Source organism: Lycorma delicatula, chromosome 5, assembly GCF_047948215.1.
Source record: "Lycorma delicatula isolate Av1 chromosome 5, ASM4794821v1, whole genome shotgun sequence".
Taxonomy (NCBI): Eukaryota; Metazoa; Arthropoda; class Insecta; order Hemiptera; family Fulgoridae; genus Lycorma; species Lycorma delicatula.
Window position 1 is genome coordinate 27,551,736 of NC_134459.1, and position 23,460 is coordinate 27,575,195.

A 23,460-nucleotide genomic window follows, 5' to 3' on the forward strand; every position below is an offset into this window, starting at 1 on the left:
TTTTTTAAATTCTTAAAAATTATTAAATTTATTCAGCGTTTTACAACTTGTAAGCAGCAGGCCAAATTAATACATTTTTTCTCAAAAGAACATTTAAATTAAGTAACATCATGCTTAATTAGGAAGCAGTATCAGGAAAAGCATCTGGATTTTAAAAAATCTAAATTTTTGTTGTATGTACTTAACAGAAATATATAGTTTAAATTTGAATAACAATTTTAAAAAAAAGGAATGAATTTAATCGTGTATTGAGGTCTTTTACTTCCGGATGAGATGGTTTTTCTGTTAATCCTAATGTATGATGAAATAATCACTACATTTATTTTCAAATTATAATTTCCTGGTAACCCTTTCTTTAAGTACAACTTATTAACTGTTTATTCTTAGAATGTGGAATTGTTTAGTATCAAAAAGTTCCTCTCACAGAATGAATTCTTAATTTGTTCATAATTAAAATTTAAAAAAAATATTTCTTTACTTAAATTCTTAGATCCCAGTTATAAAAATTGAGATTTTCTCATATATGTATATTCCCATATAGTTTGAGAACAATTGATTTAAACTTATACTTAGCCATTGACACACTTAAAAAGAATCTACACTTAAAATATATATTCAGAAAACCAGAACTAAAAAAAAAAAAAGAAAATAAATATACATACTTATAATTTAAAAATTTCTTATTACCATATTTAAAATATATTTATTCATCCATTTAATATTGTTAATACATTATGCTTCTGGTGATTTTCGCCCGGTGATGTGATTTATTTGACACCACCACCTAGACAAAAACCAACGAAAGCAACGAGCATATTTTATTCATATGATATTTAATGCCTTACAACTTTTATCGCAGGAGTATGTTCTGAGAGTTTTAAGATTTACAATCATTTTTAAAATTATATTAGTAATTATTTCTTTGTTAAATATTCATACTAAAAGAAATTTACCAACAAAGTGAAAAAATAATACAAAAAGTAAAATATTTATATTCTCATTAAAAAAAAAAATATATATATATATATATATATTTATTTATATACACACATATTAACCTGGATGATTAAATAGTAATATATCTATTTTACTTTTATAGTGGTAGTTAAAAAGATATACATTAAAAGTTAACGTTAGTTAAAAGCAATTATCTTAGTTTACCAATCATAAAATTATTTCATTATTTATTATATCAACAAATTTTAATGAATATATTTTCAAGATTTGTAATTATTACAGTAATTCTTTTGCTTTCTTGATACTGAGAATGATCACAAGAACACTAGAAATATTACAAGTTATCAAAACATTATATTTATTGCTTTAAGGTCAGTTTGTAATTTAGAAATGTTGAGGTTTTAAAATTATTAACATCGATATAACTTATGAGATATCCCTCATTAATATAAAGTGTAATTTTAGCTTGTTGGATTACCACTTGTGAGTTTTTTTTATATAATATATTTATAAATACGTATTTCATTATTATTTATAATATTGTTGTGATTTTGTGTTGCTGTTGAAACATCCAAAACATTATGAACATGAATACTCTAAATGTTAATGTTATCCAAATCAGTGTTCATTGTTTAGTAAACAACCATGTAGTTGGTAGTTTTTGTAAGCTATGATATGTATTGTTTGGTGATAATTTACTATCCTTATACATGTAATTTATAATTTGCTTATTTGTGTATTTAAAATGTATTTTTCATCTTTTGAATATTGTTAATATATTATGCTTCTGGAGACTTTCATCTAGACAAAAACCAACAACAAAAACAACCAGCATATTTTATTCTTATGATATCAATATCTGGCAGTTATTTTTTCTGTATCTGATTCCTGATACAATTATTTACTAAAATAACATCAGTTTATTATAGCAAACTTTTGAAGAACTACATACAAATGAATACAAGTTTTTCTCTGTACAATTGATAAAAATATTACACATTAATGAAGTAAGGGATGTATAAAGTAATTAAAAATGTAGTTAATAAACTATGAAAGTCATTTTCTAAAAGATGATCAGTTACAATTAATACTTACTTTAAAAGGAAATATTTTCATTTACTTAATGAATCTACTTAATTTTTCTGTAAATATGCTATACTTGTCTCTAAGGTAGGATTGTCACAGTGTTGTACCTTAAGCGAAGAGATCAGCGATTCTATGCTTATACAAAATTATAGTTAAATACTCTGTTGTTTTTTACTATCTGTTTCATTGGCCATCTTTAGCGTACTGTTCTTTGATTTTTTTTTTTTGCTCCTCTTTCAATTTACTAATGTCAGAACAAGATGTCTGTATAATGTGCAATTGTTGAGCAAAAGAGTTCTCAGTGGCATATATATATATATATATATATATATATACTCTGAACATAAGATTATTTCAGTAGCAAAAACTAAACCACAGTTGTGTCTGGTCATTATGAAGAGAATTAACAAAAGTTGTTGCATAATGCAAATCAATTAATGTTTTACAAAACTGATGTTAAGTTATACTAAGAGATAGACTAAACTAAGATATGATAAAGAGTTGGACGGAAGATAAACAAGACATTTATAGAGACAGACTTATTGTTCATAGTTTTCTGTTCAGTAATGAAAATAATTTATGTCTAATTTCTTATTCATTGTGCAATTGTTATTGCATTATTTAAAGTTTTGTTATTCATTTTAATAGCATTCAAAATCATGCAGTGTTAGTAACAAGGCTTTATGCAGATTTAACAATCATCATCGTAAAAAGATAAATCATAGCAAATAGGTACAATTTAATGACGTTAGTTGTCTTATTAATGATATTTGCCAGCAAATGTTCACTCTAGTCATGATTCTGTAACATCCATGACATTAGAACAAACACTGCTAACAACCACCATTATTTAGATTTTTTCATTTTGTATTTCTTTTGTTTATATTACATGTTACAGTTTGTAGAAAGTTGGATGATAATGATAGTTTAAATATTTAGTTGGAATATTTTAATGTAACAGAAGTTCCAGAATTTTTTGTTTTTAGTCATAAGATTACAAAGGATAAATTAAATGAATAAGATATTAAAGCTATTAAAATTAAAAATTCAGACTAGCATTGGACAAAACAGAATAATTCATACGGAAAAAAAATTTTCTACCGGAGGCGGATGTATAATTAAGAATTTGATATTGATCTACATTTATCCGGATTGTAGCACTTAGTTAGCAAAGATTGATCCAGTAACTAAATAAATTTTTTAAATATGTTAAATGAGAGAATATTGAAAATTAAATAGATTTATGAGAATATAAAATTAAGAAATATTAAGAAAAATTGAAAGAAAGAAATTTATGGCAGAATCATATTGAAAGAAGAACAAATTTTATAATAATTAAGGTACTTAATTATTATAAAATAATAATTAATAAATTATACACAGATAACTTATTTTGATCTTAGATTACAAAGTATTAAGCGGTGGATAAATGTATAATCAATAAAGCGATTGATAAAAATTATATTTTTATAAAATTTCTATTTGTTAGGTAATTTTGTAGTTTGTGTGATATTGCTGGTGACCTGACATGAGAAACAAGCCTCCCAAAAATTTCATAGCCATTTTTTAAGGATAACAAGCATCCCATGCCAAGCTTTTTCTGGAAAATGAGAAGTGAAATGGTTTCCCGATGCAGTCTCAAACTAATATGGTTGCACATCAGAATATTGAGCCCATCACCAAAATTCTGACTGTATTAAACCCTGCAAAGACATCTTCATTCTGTTTGCTGCAGGGACTTGCTTGTATAGTAAACATAATTACGTAATGAGAAACTAAATACAAATTTTATAGGAGCGTCATGTAGTTCAGGTGCTTTACATCCATCACAACCAGATTTTTCTTTTTCTTTTAAGCCTCCAGAACAATCATATGGTTCAGAGGATGTTGTGTATGAATTTAAATGTAGTCTTGTACAGTCTCAGGTCGACCGTTCCTGAGGTGTGTGTAATTTTTGTAAAAAATAAAAATTTATATCGCATAACAACTTGGATAAAAATAATTTTTACACGTATAGTTTATATAATTTATAAACTTTAAATCAATATTAGATTAAAACGCACAATACAAGAATCATGTCTTAAATCAAGACTAAATTCCATACTCTTATGATCTGATGGTTCTACAACACCTGGAACATTAATTTCTAAACATTAATGGGTATGAAATTAGGAAAATTGCCAAGATAAATGTCACAATCAATAGATCGTTTCCCATAAGCACCGTAGAACATTAGATGTAATTTACAGCTAGTTATTGGCATTTTCAGCAGCTAACAGTTCATAGAAGTCATTGTTTATTTAACAGTAAATTAAAGGCTACTTATATTTATATATATAATGTCACTTTCTTTTTGCCGATGTGTTTATTTTTCATTGCCTAATCTTTTGTTTAAAAAACTAAATAATTTAAGTATCCATTTCTTATAATTTTTAACCTAACTCAGATTTATGCCCTTATAAAACTTGCAAAAATCGTTCTAAAAATTCTGTATAAACTACCTAATACTTAATTTCTCATTTTCCTATCCCAGTTTGTGAATAATTGAACCAACGGTTGTTTTTACTAACTTGTATGAAGTAAAGGAAGTATTTTGATTGAGAAAAATGTAGGTTTTCAGATTTCAATGGAAATATCAATTTTGACTAGTTTCGGCGTGACGTCTGTACTATGTATGTATCTCGCGTAACTCAAAAACGATTTCCCGTAGAATGTTAAAATTTTGAATTTAGGACTGTTGTATCATCTAGTTGTGCACCTCCCTTTTTGATTGTAATCTATTGAACCAACTGTCTAAAAAAGCCCAATATCCAAAAAAAATTTAGATTTTGGTCTTTTTCTTAACTGCAGTAATCAGCCCTCATCGAGAGCTTTTCAACGATATATCTATCATAAGTGGTACTTATTTTCATTGGTTCCAAAGTTATAGCCTAATGAAATATTTGAATCTTCGAAGGGGAAGAGTAAATTGGTTCGAATCGATTTCATCTCTGTTTTTCAACTTTTTTTAAAAATAGATTGATTAATAATTATTAACCTGCGCGATTATATTTTTTTTTTTAATAATAAATAAGAATTCAGTAATAAAAAAAAAAAAAATATATGAAAAAATATCAGAAGTTATTAATGAAATAAAATGTTATCTACTTTTCATTTAAAAAAAAAATGTGTATATGTACATAGGCGTACAAGGAAGTAATCTGGTGCCCACATCAATTTTTTTTTAAATAATCTGTCATTTTCAAGTAGCAGGTATTTCAGTTAGTTAAAACTGATTTTTGTAAATACATTTGTAACTAAACATTTCGTGCCATTAATGTGAATGATCAGTAGCAGTTATAAACGTACTTTACAGGCTATTTAATAAATTATTTTATTTCAAATACAATGTTATACCAGTTGTTAATTATTATATACATACATTTTTTTTAATTCATCTTGTCAAAACGTTTTTTAATTACATTTTTTTAATATATATATAGTGAAAAATTTCACTAATGTAAGAAAATTGCATATTATCAGTAGAATAACTGGTGAATAAAATAAATGTCTATATTCTTTCCGTTAGTACAAATTAGTTATTAAGCTTAAACCGCACAGGCAAAAATTTACATAAACGCGACTGACGTAGACGTTTTCAAGTTGTGAAAACCTTTTCGTGAATGTGAAATATTTTCATTTAGCATAGGAATCTTTTTCAACTAATAATACAACTTAATTTAAGTTACAGTTCGTCTTGTGTGCAATTATTTTTTTAAATGTTTGAGTAACTAATATTATTATTTATGTTAAAGACAGTATACATGTTTTAAGAAATAGAAAATTTTAATTTTGCATGATAGAAATTAAGCAATTTTTTAATGTTTAAACAAATAAATTATTTTTTAAATATTTATTACTTATGACTTCATAATACATAAAATGAATGAAATTTGAATTTTCGAAGAATAATTTACTTACGATTTTATTAATGTGATATTATTACCTGATACAGTACCTGAAGATACAGTACGCGTGCCACTTGCGAAACATTACTGGTGACAGTCAGAACGTCCACATAAACTAACTGAAATTTTTTTGAATATTCTCATATTTTATATGTCTTGTCAGGTGGGGGTTTAACGTATCCTTATTGGTTCGAATGTTTTAAGCGGGATTTTTCATTAGCCAATGGTAGTAATTTTATTAAATAGGGTTGCTAAACAGAAGTGTTTGGTGTAAAAGATAAATCCCATATTTATTTATTTTATTCTATTCTAATTTTGTGTAGTAAAATAATTTGAGACAATATACGTATAACCTCGGCGTTACTTAAATAAAGTAAATAGTAATACTAATGATACTATCAGTTATTTTATTAGTTTAAAAATAGTGTTTAAAGCGGTTATTATTTTTTTCAATGCAGTTATTTTTTCCAGTGAAAATGATAATGAATTGTATGCTTCCAGTTCATAATTTTTTTTTTTTATTATATTAAATGTAAAATGGAGAACTTGACTATCATTATAACGTAATTTTTTTCGCCGGTTTACTTATATGAAGATTCATATGTTGATATCTGTAGTTTTGTTTCTCTGTTGCCTAAAACGTAATTTAAATTGTAAAAAAAAAAGTTATGTCTAAAATAAATTCTATGATTTTTTTTATAAATATGATATATATCCGATTTAATAGTAAAATTTTATTACCATCTTTGAGGGTTTTATTACATGCTTATGATTTTTCCGGTAGCCTTTTTATGATCTTTTTCGGAGAGCTGTTCTGAATAAAATAATTATCGATTTTTCTTTTTACAATTCTTAACATATTCGAAACTTCCACTAATTTTCTTTTTCATTATCCACTTCTTAGATTTGATCACGTCTCTCTATTTCTTTCATCTCCGAGGTAATTTTGGCAGAAATATGCTTAAATATAGCTGTAATCGTTTTATATTTTAGTATATTTTTTAACACGTACGTCTTTACAATTCTGTCCATTAATAAAAATTAAATAATCCTGGGTCCTTTTATTTATGATAAATTAATATCTAGCTCTTATTTGCTTTTTTTCGTGAAAGGCTTTGCGGTAAACTTGTTTTAAGATTTATTTAAAAATATTACCTTTTGGATTGTTATGAATCCTTAAGTAAAAAATATTATGTGGTTGGGATTTAAAATTAAAGTACGGAAATCGTCATTAATATTTCACTTTCTAACATTTATACGAACTATATAGAAAAATATTATGTAATCGGTTAAAAATGTTAAGATTTTCATTGGAAAATCGTTTTTACGTAGTCCCTGAATCTAGATCTGAACGGTTTGATCGATTTTAATGAAATTAAAGATGTGGGTTCTTCGATAAGGAATATGGTATTCTTCCATATTTCTGGTTGTTTAAAGTTGATATTTAGGGATGGTTTACCTCTGACGTAAGAAAAATCCAGTTTTCTAAAAAAAAGAAGAAAACTTATATTTTCTTAAAATGTTAAACTTGTAACACTTACAAGATGTATTTAATTTGATGTGATCACGTGTAAAGAAATTCATTGAAGGCGTGGGGGGGGGTTCCCCTCCCACTGACGATAAAAATTACTACTTTTCGCTATTTCCGGCCTAGGATTGAATTTTATCGATACATTTGCAGTAATAAAAAATCAAGTACGTAAAATTACCTGTCCTGTTGAAGGTTTTCTCGTACGTAGTGTTGTTTACGAGATTATTGAACTCCACCGTTCTGATTAAAAGCACTGTCCTATGCAGTGAGTAATGAGTGATTTTCAGATTGAATTATGTCTTCCATAGTTTGATGATAATGAAAACATTATGGAAGTCGAACTAAGTGTACTGATTCTACTGGAAACTTATAATTGAAAATTTTTACCAAAGTTTTTTTTATGTATAATTTAATTTGTTTTATGTAATAATAATAATAATAAAAACTGCACTAAGTCATAAATGGGGGTGAATTTTATGGTATAATGTATGTGTGAGAAAATATATCCTGTGTAAACAGTTACATTAATCTGTTCAAATATTTATCAGTAATATTATTATTTATTTTATATAAGAAGTGCTTGGTTTGATGGCGACTCGTTGGTTAATCAGAATTTTATATAGCAAATAACGGAATATTTTATTTTTATTATTTATTATACATAGATAAATTTATTTTTGTTTACGATACGAAACGATTGTAGATTTAATAAATTAAATTTATTAAAGTTTATGCTGGGTCTTAGGTATGTTTTAGATGTATTAAAAATAAGAAAAATGTATAATTTTTATTATTATAAACCACTTTGTAATCCTTTTACTTATATGAACTTATACTTATTACTTATAGTATTTTACTTATACTTATGTATCCTTTTACTTATATGAACAGTTGAATTATTGAAATGAGAGGATTAATTTATTTCAGAATAAGTTCTGTGAAAATTGTAAACAGTGTTTGTAAATATGATAAAATAAGAATTATTGTAAAATATCTATTGAAACGGTTTACAAAATTGTAGAATTTAACAGTACATGTACGGTAGTTAAAAATTTTGTTGTTAAAAAAGAAATCCTCAAAGGTTTGCTTAACTTTACCGGCTTTGCCCAAGATTTTTTATTTCAAATACGTCATTGGGTTTTTAAATATGATTAATACGATTTTTAGAATAAAATTGCATTCGACTGAACGACGGAGTTAAAAATCTGACTAAACTGGGATATATATATATTTATGCTGGCACAAATTTCAACTTTTTTTTGGTCGACGAATTTGCGAGTTAAAAGGCAAAAACTGTTTATGTTGAATATTTCCTCATCCCTAAATCTGATTAACTTATAACTTTGAAATTTTAAAAATATAATAAGTATTATTACCGTACTGAATGCTGACGTTTCTACGAGCATTTTAAAAAAAGTAAAAAACCAAAAATTATGAAAATTAATGATTTTAAAGAACAATTTATTGCCGAATAGCACAAGCTAAACGAGCCTTCAGTAAGAAATTTAATTTGTTTACATCAAAAATTAATTTAAATGTCAGGAACAGATTTTTGAAATTGTATGTTTGGAGCGTCGTTTTATATGGAAGTGAAACTTGGACGATCGGAGTATCTGAGAAGAAAAGATTAGAAGCTTTTGAAATGTGGTGCTATAGGAGAATGTTAAAAATCAGATGGGTGGATAAAGGGACAAATGAAGAGGTATTGCGGCAAATAGATGAAGAAAGAAGCATTTGGAAAAATATAGTTAAAAGAAGAGACAGACTTATAGGCCACATACTAAGGCATCCTGGAATAGTCGCTTTAATATTGGAAGGACAGGTAGAAGGGAAAAATTGTGTAGGCAGGCCACGTTTGGAATATGTAAAACAAATTGTTAGGGATGTAGGATGTAGAGGGTATACTGAAATGAAACGACTAGCACTAGATAGGGAATCTTGGAGAGCTGCATCAAACCAGTCAAATGACTGAAGACAAAAAAAAAATTGAATTATTATTTATCGTATTTTTTTTAACAATCGGAGGATAATAATTATTAATAAATCAATATATTTAAATTAAAAAAAGAAGGTAAAGAAAAGCAGATGAAGTCTTGATTCGAACCGATGTCCCTTCCCCTAAGATCCAAATATTTCATTAATTAAAATTTAATTTCGCTACAACTCTGAACCGATGAAAGCAAGTACCACTTATGATATATCGTTGAAAATTCCTCAATGAGGGCTTATTAGTGCAGTAAGCAAAAGTCGAAAATCCATTTTTTTTTTATTTTGGGATTTTTTTTGGACACTTTTCGTTCTGTCGATTCCGATCAAAAGGAGAAGTACACAACTAGATGTTACAACAGTCGTAAATCCAAAATTTCAACATCCTACGACTAATCGTTTTTGAGTTATGCGAGATTACATACGGACGTACAGACGTCACGCCGAAACTAGTAAAAATGGATTCAGGGATGGTTAAAATGGATATTTCCGTTGAAATCTAAAAATCTAAATTTTTTGCAATCGCAATACTTCGTACAAGGAAGTAAAAAATTATTAAAATTAATAATACAGTTTATCCAATAGCGCAAACCTGGAAAAATAAATAATTAATTAATTTGTAAAGTACACAGTTGTTGCTAACTGAATTGCACGTAAATTTTCAATGATTCCTAAAAAAAAAAAGGAATGTACTCTCTTTTATATTACTTAGTGTAAGGGGCTCTTGAAACATCGCTATTTGTGAAAGTCCTTGCCAAAATTTTGGCCGTTCGTTATATTTTCCCCTTATAGCTATTCTGCTGTAACAATTGGATCTATTGCCGGGGAAGTAAAAACTCAACACCTTTATAGGATTTTTATTCGATAAACAAAGAAAAATGTTCAAGTTATTTTAAATGTTGTCTCCATTCAAATACAAACCTATAGAAAAGCAATACGAAAAACATTATGTTTTCTATTAAATATAACATTACTTCTAATCGAATTTTGTCCCTATCTTTAACAGTCTTAATTTATTTTACATTTCTAATTACGTTATTATGTAGATTTGGGAAATGATCTCATAAGTACGTGTAATTAATGTAAGCGAATCCGTAATAAGTTCTCAGTAATGGTTGAAACAATAAAACGCAATTATTTTGATGGTAGATGTCATTTTATTCCTGTTGGTAATTTGTAGCGACATTAGTCATTTCTCATAATTAAATAGAAAGCTTACATAAGTGTTATTTTTAGTTCAAGGGTTAAGAAATATTTATATAAAACCAGTTTATCTAAAAATGTATGTTATGTTATTAGAAAGTCGCACGCGCAGCTTATCACTAAAAGTATAAAGGTTGTTTTGGTGTTCAAAATTATCTTCCTTTATGAAGATCCTTAAAACGTATCATAAAATTAGTGGGATCATTTATTTTTAAACTGAAAACTTTTTATATTTTCAATGTTCATAAAAATAAACTTTTTTCCGTGTGGAATTAAGTGGATATTTACTTTCTCTTTCTATCTTTTGAATGTTAACGGTAGGTAGTTCTTCATCCTTTTCTTTCTAATGATGTTGCCGTGTTGTGCTATTTTTACAACTTGTGTGAAGAAAAGGCGGATCTTACAAAAATTCACATCCGTAATCTTTTTTTGTCTATTGTAAAGATAAACCTCCAAAATTGAGTTTTTAAAAGTAATAAGACGTGATTTAATTTATTTTATTTTAAAGGTCGATCTTTGATTTTGAAAAAGTTTCTTTGTGGAAATATTAGTGTTTGTGTTGTTAGATGTAACATGTATGAGCTTCGTTTACTCAACATTAAAAAATATGCTCAAATATCTACAAGCTATTCTTTGTTTGTATTAGTCAGAGCGAGTGTGTTAACGAATGTTAATATTTTACTACAAAAATCGTTAAAAATTGCCCGGTTTAAAAACTGTACCGAAAATCTCAAGAGATTTCATAACTACTAAAACTACTTACTCCCTCTACAAGATTGTAGACCCGCTACGTTTTTTTACTTATAATTAAATAAACTGTTACATTTTTTATTCACATCGGTGCATAAATAGAAACATAGGAATATTTGATTGTATTGTTCCACGTATTACTAAAGAAACCGACTCAGTCAGTCTGACTAGAAGGATGGGGGATAGGATTAACTCTTTTATCAAATACGCATCGTTTCAAAATTTATTTTAATACATTAAAGAGTAATTATTAAATTAATTTTTAGGTGAGGGTAATAAAATAAGTAACATCTAGTTTTTATTGACAGTTGTGATTTCAAAAGTGATTTATCTGCCCATTCCTTTTTATTTCTACGGTAAAATTCTGGTTTCAACATATTTATTGCCTCTGTGCATTAAATTCTTTTTTCTTTCACGAATTTTTCTCCTTGTCTTCCTTTTCGGGTTTTACCTTCCAATCGGATGTTATTGAACTAAATATTCCTGAATATCTAATAATTTAAACTACCGTTTTACCCAGTTAAGCTATAAATTTTCCTAGTTCTTCTAGTAAAAATTTGCCCCAGACTTTCATCCATTAATGCGTCTAAAATTACGTCTTTTTACTTCGATTTTTATGAATTTATTTCATTTTAAACAATTTTCCTTCATCACTTATTATACTCATATTAAATATACTTATTTTACTCGTATTAAAATGCCTCTGTTTTTCTTCTTACCGGCTTTAATATTCTTTCACTTCCATAAATGGTACACTTTAAGTAGATTCCTTTCTTCCTTAATCTCTTCCAGTTCAACTAGTTCATGTTAAGAAGTGTTTTTTATTGTCGTTTAAATATTGTTTTTTATTATATTTTATTGTAAAAAATTAGGAGGATATTCCTTACCGGAAAAGCCCGTTAGCGTAAAGTACAGTCTCCGGATAGAAAAAAAACGTCCGGACGGATCTACCGTCAGATAGCCCGATTGATTTACATAGAAATAACAAGAGCACAGTAAACTAAAAATCAAAGAGTTACTGATACTACTAGTGGGTCTAAGAATGTATTGCTAAAAAATCCATAGAATTTCACCGGAAAGGTTTTTTAAACCTTTCAAAACCGAGAAAAGGTGATTGAGGGTAAAATTAAGATCTACCCGTACGAGGCACCACGAAGCGAGATACCCCCCCCCCCTTCGGCTGGAGTATTTCAGACGCGTTCCAGTCAGTGGGTATCCATCCCATCTCCAATCCCTCGGGAGATCAAGATATATTTACCCATTATAGGACCGGTAGATTTATGATAAAAGATTTTACTTAGGTTTTTTTAAAAATATATGCTAAAATAAACTGCTTTATCTCCAGATGAAAGAGTCATCTTGAGGTGAGGCACAGGCTTTCTTAAGGAAATCCACCAATTTTTAAAGTCCTACGAGCACTCGTGTATGATAAAATATCAAATAATTTTTGTAATTATGTTTGATGTTTTATTTCGATGGAATAAATGTATTTCAAAGAGATAGCTTTGTAGAATGTACCATTCAGACATTTATCTAATCATGCTTTCTTAAGAGGTTATTATATTTTTGTATTATTTGAATGTATGTTTCTGTGGAAGCTCATTTAATGCAATTTTCGCTGAAGAGTATATAGTCAACTATTTAAAAAAAAAAATAATATCCATCTCCTGTAACAACATATACTTCACCTTACTGTGAGAAAGGGCTTGTTATGCTTACGTTTTATTTATTACCGAAACATCTAAAAAGTTTCCTGACTAATTTATTTAAAATAATGTAAAAGTATTTTCTTTTACGGAAACAATATTAATCTGTCGATGAATTTTTAAATAATAGTAATTAAAAAATTGTAAAATAACCCTGAATTCTGCAACTTCTTTGAGCATGTGTGTAAGTATGGGCTCAAACAATTTTCATAACGCCTTCTGAATGTATTTATTTATTTTCATTAAAATCGGTATATATATATTTAGGGAATTTGCAAAAATCCCGGACAATATTTTATCGTGTTTAGTGTTATCTTATGAAACTTATCTCTTACGTACCGTTAAATGCTCATTATATAGATAATCATTTTTAAACTGTTTATCTAAACTTTGTTCCATTAATTGTGATATCTTTAAGTGGTGGTTTACCGCCACCCTAACCCGAACCTTAAATTTAGTTAATTATTTTTTGCATGATTGACATGTAAAATACTACTAAAATTGTTTTCCGTTAATGTTCATATGTTCAGCATCTACAAGCAATTTTATTAATATATTTTTTTTAAATAAATTTAAAAAAAACACGTTTTAAATTATATGCGAGAAATTTAAAAAACCTAGTAAAAATAGTGCAATTAAGTTCGTGTAATTTTTAATTTTAGAAGTCTGAATCGGCGGAACCAAATTAAAAATAACTATCAGCAACTTACTAACACCCTAATTTGGTGCCGAGTTTTAAAAAATCATAATCGCAAGAATTAAACAAATTTATAATTTTGAAAATACAAATTTAGAAAATACAAACGTAAAAAAAATTATAAATTAGTAACGAAAAGAAATTTGATTTTGCTTAAATGTTTCATTTGTTGTATGATATATTTAATTACGGTGATGTCATACTGATATTTTGACAGTGTCATTTATTATTGGTATTTTTGGACATTCGTTTACTTTTAGTTGAATAATTGGCTTGGTATTTCCTCTTTTGTGATGAAGTAATAACAAGTTTGTTACTATCTACGTGTTGTCGACTTAAGGAATATCTAAGGGTAGAAAAAAGGTTGTCCTTTGTTCACAGAAGCACTGTCCTACTTTAGCACATGTTCAAAAATTCCTTTACTCTGATGTCAGTAGCCTTAACCTGACTTTCCTAATAATAATGTTTGCAATCGAATGCTAAATTAAGAATTTAATGTTAGATTCATAAGATATTTCGGAACTGAATTACGTAGACTAATAGTTATTGATTTTAATAGTGTTAACAATTTATTTATTATTTAATTATCCAGTAGAAAATATTTTAAGTTCTATTAAAAAAAACTGTTTTTATTTTGTCAGAGGTTAACGATTTGGTATTTTAATTTATTAATTGAATAATAGTATGAATAATGCTGAACGGTTATTGAAATATATCTGAATATAAGAAAATGGCTCAAAGACATTTTGAGTGTTATACATAAGAAAAAGTGTATAAATAAGAAAGTAACTAAAGATTAAATAAAATTAAAAAATAAAAATTGTTAAAAAACACCGTGAAATTATTATTTTTACTTTGGCGGCTATGAATAACATTTTTTCGCCCGGACGTAAATCTTAACCGATTTTGACGAATGTTGGTGAGATGTAAACCTATTGGAAATAGACCCGTATTGATTTTTAAGCGAATCTGTCCGCAGGAACCGGCATTAAAACCAAAAAACGGGGTACATTTTCAGATTTTTTCGTTCTGAGCGTAATTATTTTTATATTTCCTTTTATTGTCTTAAGAATGACTATTTTAAGAAATAAAATACTGGTTTGATGAATAATCTGTTGTACACAAAGCATATTTAGCCCTGGTGAAGCATACAAAATACCTTTATTTTTATTGTCATGTGTAACATTTCAATAAATGATAATATATACTAAATTAAATGTTTAATTATATGTCACTAGAAATATTTTTTAAGTTTTGATATCCTGTCCAAGAAACTTAAAAACTAATACGATACATATTATTTTTATAATGTATGGTTTTTTTTTTGACTGCTCTACCGGACGCAAATTTTAACCAATTTTGACCAACCTTGGTGGGTGATGTAAACCTATTGGAAATAGAGCCCTATTGATTTTCAAGGGAATCTGTTCTCACTTTTTTGGTACAGAATATTTTTTGTACATTTTTTGTTTTTTTTCTTTCTATTTTAAGTAAAACAAAAGTACTAAATTGTTTGCAATCACATTCTGTCCATATATTTCAAACGAAAATATTATTATTACACACCTAAAATAAGTAGCGATGTTTTACTTTAAATTGATTGAACTATAGAAAATTGTAAGATTGTTAAACTACGATATGTAAAGTATTAATAGGCATTCCTCATAATTGAATAACCGTAAAAAAATCTAATAATTATTTATTTTATTGTCAGTTTTTCTTGTTTTATTGTTATTTGTATTATTTAGCTGGCCTCCGTGGCGCGAGTGGTAGCGTCTCGGCCTTTCATCCTTCACTTTTTTTTAGAGGCAAACTTCAACAGTGAAATAAAATTCTGAGAATACAAACAGACTGGCAAATAAATTAAGACTATCTCAATTTTCTTCTTTCTTTACAAAGCGATTTATTAATCTTCAAACTCATCAGTAAGATTTTTGAATACACTTGAATACATCGGTTGGTATGAGGAGAAAAATTATGAAAAATGAGTGGTTAAAATTATTTGAACATCTTTTATAACTTATCTTTTTAAAATAATATATAAATAAAAAATTATTTCGCATTGTCGGAAAAACTAGTGAACTAATTTGGTAGCCAACGCTGTATTTTTTTTTATACAAAATAATTAGTTTAAATTATAAAAACGAATTTTATTTTAATTTTTTTTTAAACTGAAGAATATATTTGTTACTTCATCCGCCGGATATATAACGTAAAGTGTTTTAGTCTTAGAATTGTTGTTAGGAATTGCTGTCTGACTTGGCGTCTATGGAAGTGACCTTCGCAGTGCCGGTTAAAATATTTTTTCGCATGAAAAGGTTTTAGCAATAGGTAGAAAACGACGTATGAAAGGTTGTCTGGTATAATAAAGGGAGGATGTCTTTTGACATTGAACGGTGCCCAATACATTTACGCTTATGGAGCCATATTAACGATTTATAAAATGTACGTTATTTTCATTTTGCTACACTATTCTAAATTTTTTTTAAATTCATAATAAAATTTTATTAATGACAAAATATTAATGATGTAGATGATTTATCTTTAATATAAAAATTACCTTTTACCCGTTAAAGAATCAATCTTGGAAATAATTATGTTAAATTTTTTTTAAGATTCTGATTCATTTTTGAATAGTTACTTTCCTGGATGAATCAAGAGAAGCAGTGATAAAACCTTGATTAGAATAGCATCACAAAATACACAATCAATTATAAAATAAAAATTAATTCGATTACAGTTCACATTAATTATTTAAAATAAAAACACATGAAATATTTTTTTAAATAAATGCATGAAATAAAAAATACAATCTAAAAGGTGTTCATGGAAATTAGTTGAGTGCATATTTATGAATACATTAAAAATTTTAAAAAATCGCACAGATTTTTACAAATTTTTAATTTGTGTTATTTAAAAATTATCTTGACAATGTAATATTGTGTGTAAAAGAAAAATTGTTTAATTGTATTTTAAATAAATTAATAGGAAAAAATGTTTATTGACATTTTTATTAAAAATAATAGCTCTTTTTCTCATAACTATAAGTATTATGTCGAGTTATATGAAACCAGTAGTGGTTGGTTTAGTAGAAATTGATTTTTTTTTTTTTTATTGGTGTTGCACATATCAGTAACCAGATACCAGTAACTTCAATACTGCAATTTTCATTGCAACTAAAAGTATACATACAAAGTAAAATAAAAATATGTGAAAAAATACAATTCATATGTAGGGGTGTAAATTGTTTACTTAAATCCATAAAATAATTGTTGCATTGTGAACATTAAAAAAACAATCACTGTACACGTATTTCTTGCTAGGACATCCAGTGCAACATGTAGTTATTCATTTGCTGTTTTTAACAACATTGTTTCACCTGAAAGTTTTGTCACATGGGCCGTGATGAAAGTTCTTTGTGCCCAGATATTGTACACCTGGTAACCAAATTATTAACAAAGAATGGTTATGCATAAATATGAACACGTGGAATCAATTTGATCATCCCAAGAGATTTCTCATCTAATAAAATACATTTGTTTTATGGACAAGAAAAATATTGTTATCATTGATTGTGAATTCTACCCGCATAGTTAACAATGTTATATCTACCTGAAAAGCACATTGTAATAGATTTAACTATATTTAAAGATAGACAGTTAACACTAATTACTATTAAAATTGATTATAGTGAAATAAATAGCCTGGCCACCTTGATCACCTACTTAATAAAAACCTACACACATCTCTGTCTGAGGCAGCATTAAAGATTTTATTTAGTTATTTTTTGTTTATACTTAAGTATTACTGTTTTAAATTATGGGATTGTTTTTTCTGGGGAGTGTGTGTATGTATGTAGCATAAATTAAATTTACCATCATGCTTATTATTATTATTATACCTAAAACAATTATTTTGGTAGATTCTGATAGTATTGATTGTATTGAAAGTCAAGTCATAGTACTGTAATAGATAGATTGAAGCTGTTTACTTAATTACAGACATTTCTTATGTGTGGAGATGTATGATCCTAAAATTAATTGCTTATTAAATTTTAGAAAAAGGTGATTTTACTGCCTTATGTCCAACTGCAGATCATTTTCCTAATTATAATTTTACATGAAGAGTTAGGTTGCATAATATTTTAGCTAGTTTTAGTTGAAATAAAATTTATAACACTACAAGTAGACGATTAAAATCAAATCAATTTGTATCTCATTTTAATAACAATAACTAGAATTTAAGTGCTTTTTTGGTTGTATCTTTTTGCAAAAGTGTTTCTTACAGTTAAGCTAGATATATATATATATGACATATACTTCATATCAGATTTTATCCAATTATGGTTATTATGAAAATTATTTAAGTTACATAACAACATGTAAAAATAAGGTTTGGATGTTATTTTATTGAAATAAACAGTGTTACCACTTTTTTGTTCAAACTTTTTAATCAAGTTTTAGTTTTTGATAACCTCTCAGTGTTCAAGTCTAGTGTGTACTGTATTGAATTTTTTTTTTTCATTAACATATTGGTAAAGTAAGTGTAGGCTCAGATTTGTATTAGAAAACAAGCTAAAAACTAGAGAAAACCTTCTGAACTTAAGAAAGATCTTAAGTAAGAAAAAAAAGTGAAGTTTGACATATTAACTGTCAGAACTGGTGTTCTCCCGGAGGGCATCTCTTATGTTCCACTGTCCCCATCCATTTCTGTTCCAAGCCTCCTTCACCCTTATAGTTTACATTCTTCACCTCATTTATTAATTTCATCCTTTTTCTTCTTCCTTGCTTCCTTTCTCCTTTTGTTGACCCTTCCAATGCAGTTATCAAGATTATCCTCCCTTTAACCTCTTTTTACACTATAGCTATCAAATATTGCCCAAATAATATAAAAATTTGATAAGATAGTAATAATAAACAGTTGAAAAAATATTAATTCTTTCTCTGCTCCTTTTTGTTTGAGCCATTGATGTGACCAGTTCTCCAAAAAAATGTTTTTCTAAGAATATCTTATTATAATACCATGAATTCTCTCCTTAATATAATTTTTCTTTTTTGTATTTTTAAGCAGTAAACTGCAGGAGCATATTAATATTGCATTTTTTCTTAACTGCATTCATGTTTATAGATTTTCAGAAGTTAAGTTCTTTAAATTATTGTATTTTTTTTTTTGTTACAGATCGGTTTTAAAGGGTTTGGTTTGAGTCCAGATGTTATTAATAAAAAGGTACCATTTGTGTATGAAGGGAAGGAATATATATTACACCACGGTTCTGTAGTTATTGCCGCTATAACATCGTGTACTAATACAAGCAATCCTTGTGTTATGCTTGGAGCAGGTAAGAATAATTTATATAATTTTTTTTTATTTGCTACTTTTTTTTAAATTCATCATGATACTCAGAGTTATAATGTAACTTATAATGTATGTTTGTTGAGTGTGATAACTGTAATGGTTTTAGGGAACCTTGCATGACTCAAATCAGTCCTAAAAAATGGCAAAATACACATATAAATACCAGCCTTTGATTTTTGTGCGTTTGTCAGTTTTTATTTTTAAGAATCTTCTTAAATTCAAAATACTTATCTAATTCTTCAGTGTGGTGTCCTTTTCACTCTCTGAAAATTTCAAGATAAGAAAAGTCTAATTATGAAATAATTTCTCAAATGATTCATTCTCAGATTTTTACTTGGAAATCTATTGCCAATGCCAACTAATTCTGAAGAATGGCTTGCATTGTTTATCATGAACTGGATAATGTACAGCAGCCTTAAATAAGGCTTGGTTGGCCAGTCAGACATTGGTCCAACAACACTAATAACAATAGTGAGAAATAGAAGGGGAATTCTAAATTTGGATGGTTTGTATCATCTACTAACCTCCTTAATGTTGAGACAACTAATTTAGTTACACAAAAACCCTACATATAATAAAATTTGGTTTGGTGGTTGGCACAATTTTTCAACAAGTTGGGTAATGTATAGAAGTCTTTAGATAGCCATAATTAAATTCTCAATGTTGATGCATTGAGAAGTGTTCACAATTGCTGGAAACCAGACTATTGACAATATGGCTGTTGATAAGTAACTGCCTGGTGAGTACATAGTTGATTCACTATTGCTAATTTATTTTTATTTGCAATCAGATCTAATTTGATATATTTCATGTATATTCAGTCAATTATTATTTTTTTAGGCTATTAGAAAAATTGTATTTACTTAATTTTCCAGCAATAGCCAACATTTTACCAAAACATAATTATTCACTTGACATCATTTATACCTAATGATTAAAAAATGCAGTAAATAAGCAATTAAACAATTTATTCGTATTTACAATACCTGTTAGATAACCTGTAAGAATTGTTGTTTACTGTTAACTAAAGTTAATCTAATCCATTTTGTTTTAGGTCTCCTTGCAAAGAAAGCAGTTGATTCTGGTTTGACAGTAGCTCCATTCATAAAAACTAGTCTTTCACCTGGATCAGGAGTAGTTACATATTATTTACGAGAAAGTGGAGTGATACCTGCTCTAAATACACTTGGTTTTGACGTAGTTGGTTTTGGTTGTATGACTTGTATCGGTAACAGTGGACCTTTAGATGACGCTATTGTTGATGCAATTGAGAAGGTTTGTATATCTTATATTTACATCCAAACTTGTTTCATAATTTAATTTGTGTGTTTATCTGTCTTTCTCACCAACTCCAATTTTTATTTTTTCTTGTTACTATTCTTCCATTTTTTAGCTGGTTTTTTTCTTAGACGCTTTCCTTCACCCATCTTGTGCATTTCTTTAGTTTTTCTCAGAAGTCTCTCCTTAATCGTCTTGATGGGACCAAATCATCCCAAAAAATTTTTACAAATTCTTTTGTACAATTTGTTACTATTTTTCCCAATTTCTGGATTTTTTATTCTCTGTCCCTTATTTTTTATTAATTTATTATACTTCGAGTTCCCCAGCTTGAATTTTGCTGTATGACTTCAGTTAATTTTGTCTTATACCTTGCTTATATATATATATATATATGTAAAAGCTTTACTTTCATAAAAATATAAATGGTGTATCAATAAACAGTGAGAAATATATTATCATGCAGCATTTGTTTGTTAATTCAATATGTGCAATTATAGTTTTGTAAGATTTCGTTGTGAACCAAGCCAAACTTTACTGCCTATGTTTTCTTTATCTCAGCATACACTACCCCTTCACCAAATTCGTTCATTTAATATTTAGTATGTTTGAAATATATGTATATTTTCCAACAACTTTAAAGAAAAAATTATTGGTTTGTTTTTTAGTTCAAAATTGTATTTTATAGAAAAAATATTTAAAAAAGAATTAAATCTACCAAACATTCTTAGACATACTTGCTCCTAAATAATTGTAAAAAAAAGAATGATCACTAATTTTGAAATTAATTCAGAGACAAATTTCTGTTTTGAAATTGTTGTATGCGTGAACAGAGTTCAGTATAAATAAATATTAAGTAAATTATGAAAAATACTTGACGAAATGTGTTTTATATATGCAAGAATGCAGTTTTGTATTTAGCAAGCAGATTCCTTTTTTCTTTTTTTAATGTTTATTATTATTATTTAAATTAACATATAAAATAATTTGTGAATCTGATAACAGACAGAACTGTTTCTTAGTTTTAATTTGTGGGTGTGGCTGTAGGTTTTTGTTACTAAATAGTATAGCATGTCAAAAGTGACCATCATTAATTTAGTTCATGACCCTTTGTATTTTTCTCAGATTTCTTTCCAGCTTATATAACATAAATTATTCATATGTTTTCTTATAATTTTTTTTAAGTGCATTCATTGTTTGCTATATGGAAGAGCCATGTATGTCATCTAGAATCTTAAAATTTTTCAGATGTTGTGATGTTAAGCACTAATAACACTATTAACTAGAAGTAAACAATATACATTATAATACATTTAACCAATTTTTTATTCTAATTACAAACCAAATGGCTACACAAATGCTCGTTAAATCACAAAAACCAATTAATCAAAGAGAATACTGATGTTTCTGGTTTGTTTTTGAAGACAAGATTTTATCCATCATTTCAGCTGCTTCTGTATGTGGCTTTCTTGTTTGCATTCAGTATCCTCCTCATCACTTGAAGTTCATTTTCAGTATAGTCTTTATTAGAACAAGCTGCAATTATTTTATCATCTGTGAAAATTTCATGTTTCATTATAGCTTCGATATTAATCATTTAGATCACTGATGTCTACTTTAAAAGCTTTACAAGAAAAATTGTACCTCTGATGAATCTGTAGGCAATTAATTTTCTATTTCTCTTTGTAATAAAAATCAGTCAATCCAGGATTGTTTTTTTTTTTGTGTTAAACAGTTGAGGTTGGAACACTTAGTTTCATATATAAGGAATTCTGAAATTTATTTTCTAATTTCATCTACATTTCGGATTTTGACAATGTTTTCTGGTTTTTAAGTATGGGTTAAAACAGTTAATTGCAGTATTTGTGATATCAGCAGGTCTTATTTTCTCTCATTTTATCAAAATCTATGCAGTCACTTCAGTAAAAGTAAAAAATAAAAAATATTGTCTAAAGCTTTAACAATCTTTCATAAAAAAGATGTATGCGATCTCAATCAATTTTTCTTTTTATTAAATGTTACTGCTCATTAACTGCTCTGTTTCTTTAACTCATTGATGCTCAGATTTGTTCGCCCACTGCCCACGTTGAGAATCAAATATTCTCTACCACCCCCCAAAATTTTTAAATTTATTTAAAATTTATTTATTTACAAATAAATATGGAAATTAAAGGGGTTTGATCTAGTTTTAATGACAAATTGCAAGGTCTTTATTGTAGCATTGCAGTTTTTTGATTTTGTTTATTTTGTGCCGAGGTACTGAAATCTTTAATAATTGAAACTGTAGCATGATCTTGGGTTAAGTTAAGAGCGATTGATAGATGTTGCAGTCTCAATCTTTAAAGATTTCAATACCTCGGCACAAAATGAACAAAACTAAAAACTGCAATCCTACATTAATGACCTCATAATTTGTCATTAAAGCTAGATCAAAACCCTTTAATTTCCATATTTATTTGTATCAATACATTGCTTAGATCAGGAGATATGCAGTATTAAAGGCAAAAGTGGCATTTTCTCTTTAAAGTGGAATATTTCGGTTCAGAAAGTTGATAGTCATACAAAAAAAGAAATTAAAGCTAAAGTCTTAAGCTTTCATGATTTTAACGCAGTTTTCTTAAAAAAATTTTGTTTCCTCATGCACTTGATTGAAAAAACTTGCAGATTTTTAAAATATTTCTTTTCACTGATATTTTTTAATTTGATGATTTTTGAAATCTGAAGTATACTGTCTAAAAGTAAATTGATTATGCAAGCTTTAATTTTTTTTATTCATCTCAAAGTCTTTTGGTTGTAAAGTTAAAGTAATTTTAGTAAAATCATTTTTTATCATAAAATTTAGGTGTCTTTTTAATTCTTTTGTACTAGTGTAGTAGGTATTTCATTTTCGTTTGAAATATCAGGAAAACATAATTTTTATAGACCGCCTAAACGCCCCCAATTTTCTGTGGGCCTTCTACTACC

At 27.4% G+C, this 23,460-nt stretch overlaps 1 protein-coding gene across 3 annotated transcripts in view; it reads left to right on the plus strand.

Moving 5' to 3' along the window:
- LOC142324832 (cytoplasmic aconitate hydratase-like) overlaps nucleotides 1-23,460 on the plus strand; it is a 120,642-nt gene that overhangs the window by 66,782 nt on the left and 30,400 nt on the right. For all 3 annotated transcript variants that reach the window (XM_075365850.1, XM_075365851.1, XM_075365849.1), the window contains 2 exons: nucleotides 19,042-19,201; nucleotides 20,273-20,493. In XM_075365850.1, the coding sequence (XP_075221965.1) occupies nucleotides 19,042-19,201; nucleotides 20,273-20,493 (381 nt within the window). The remainder of the gene's footprint in view (nucleotides 1-19,041; nucleotides 19,202-20,272; nucleotides 20,494-23,460) is intronic.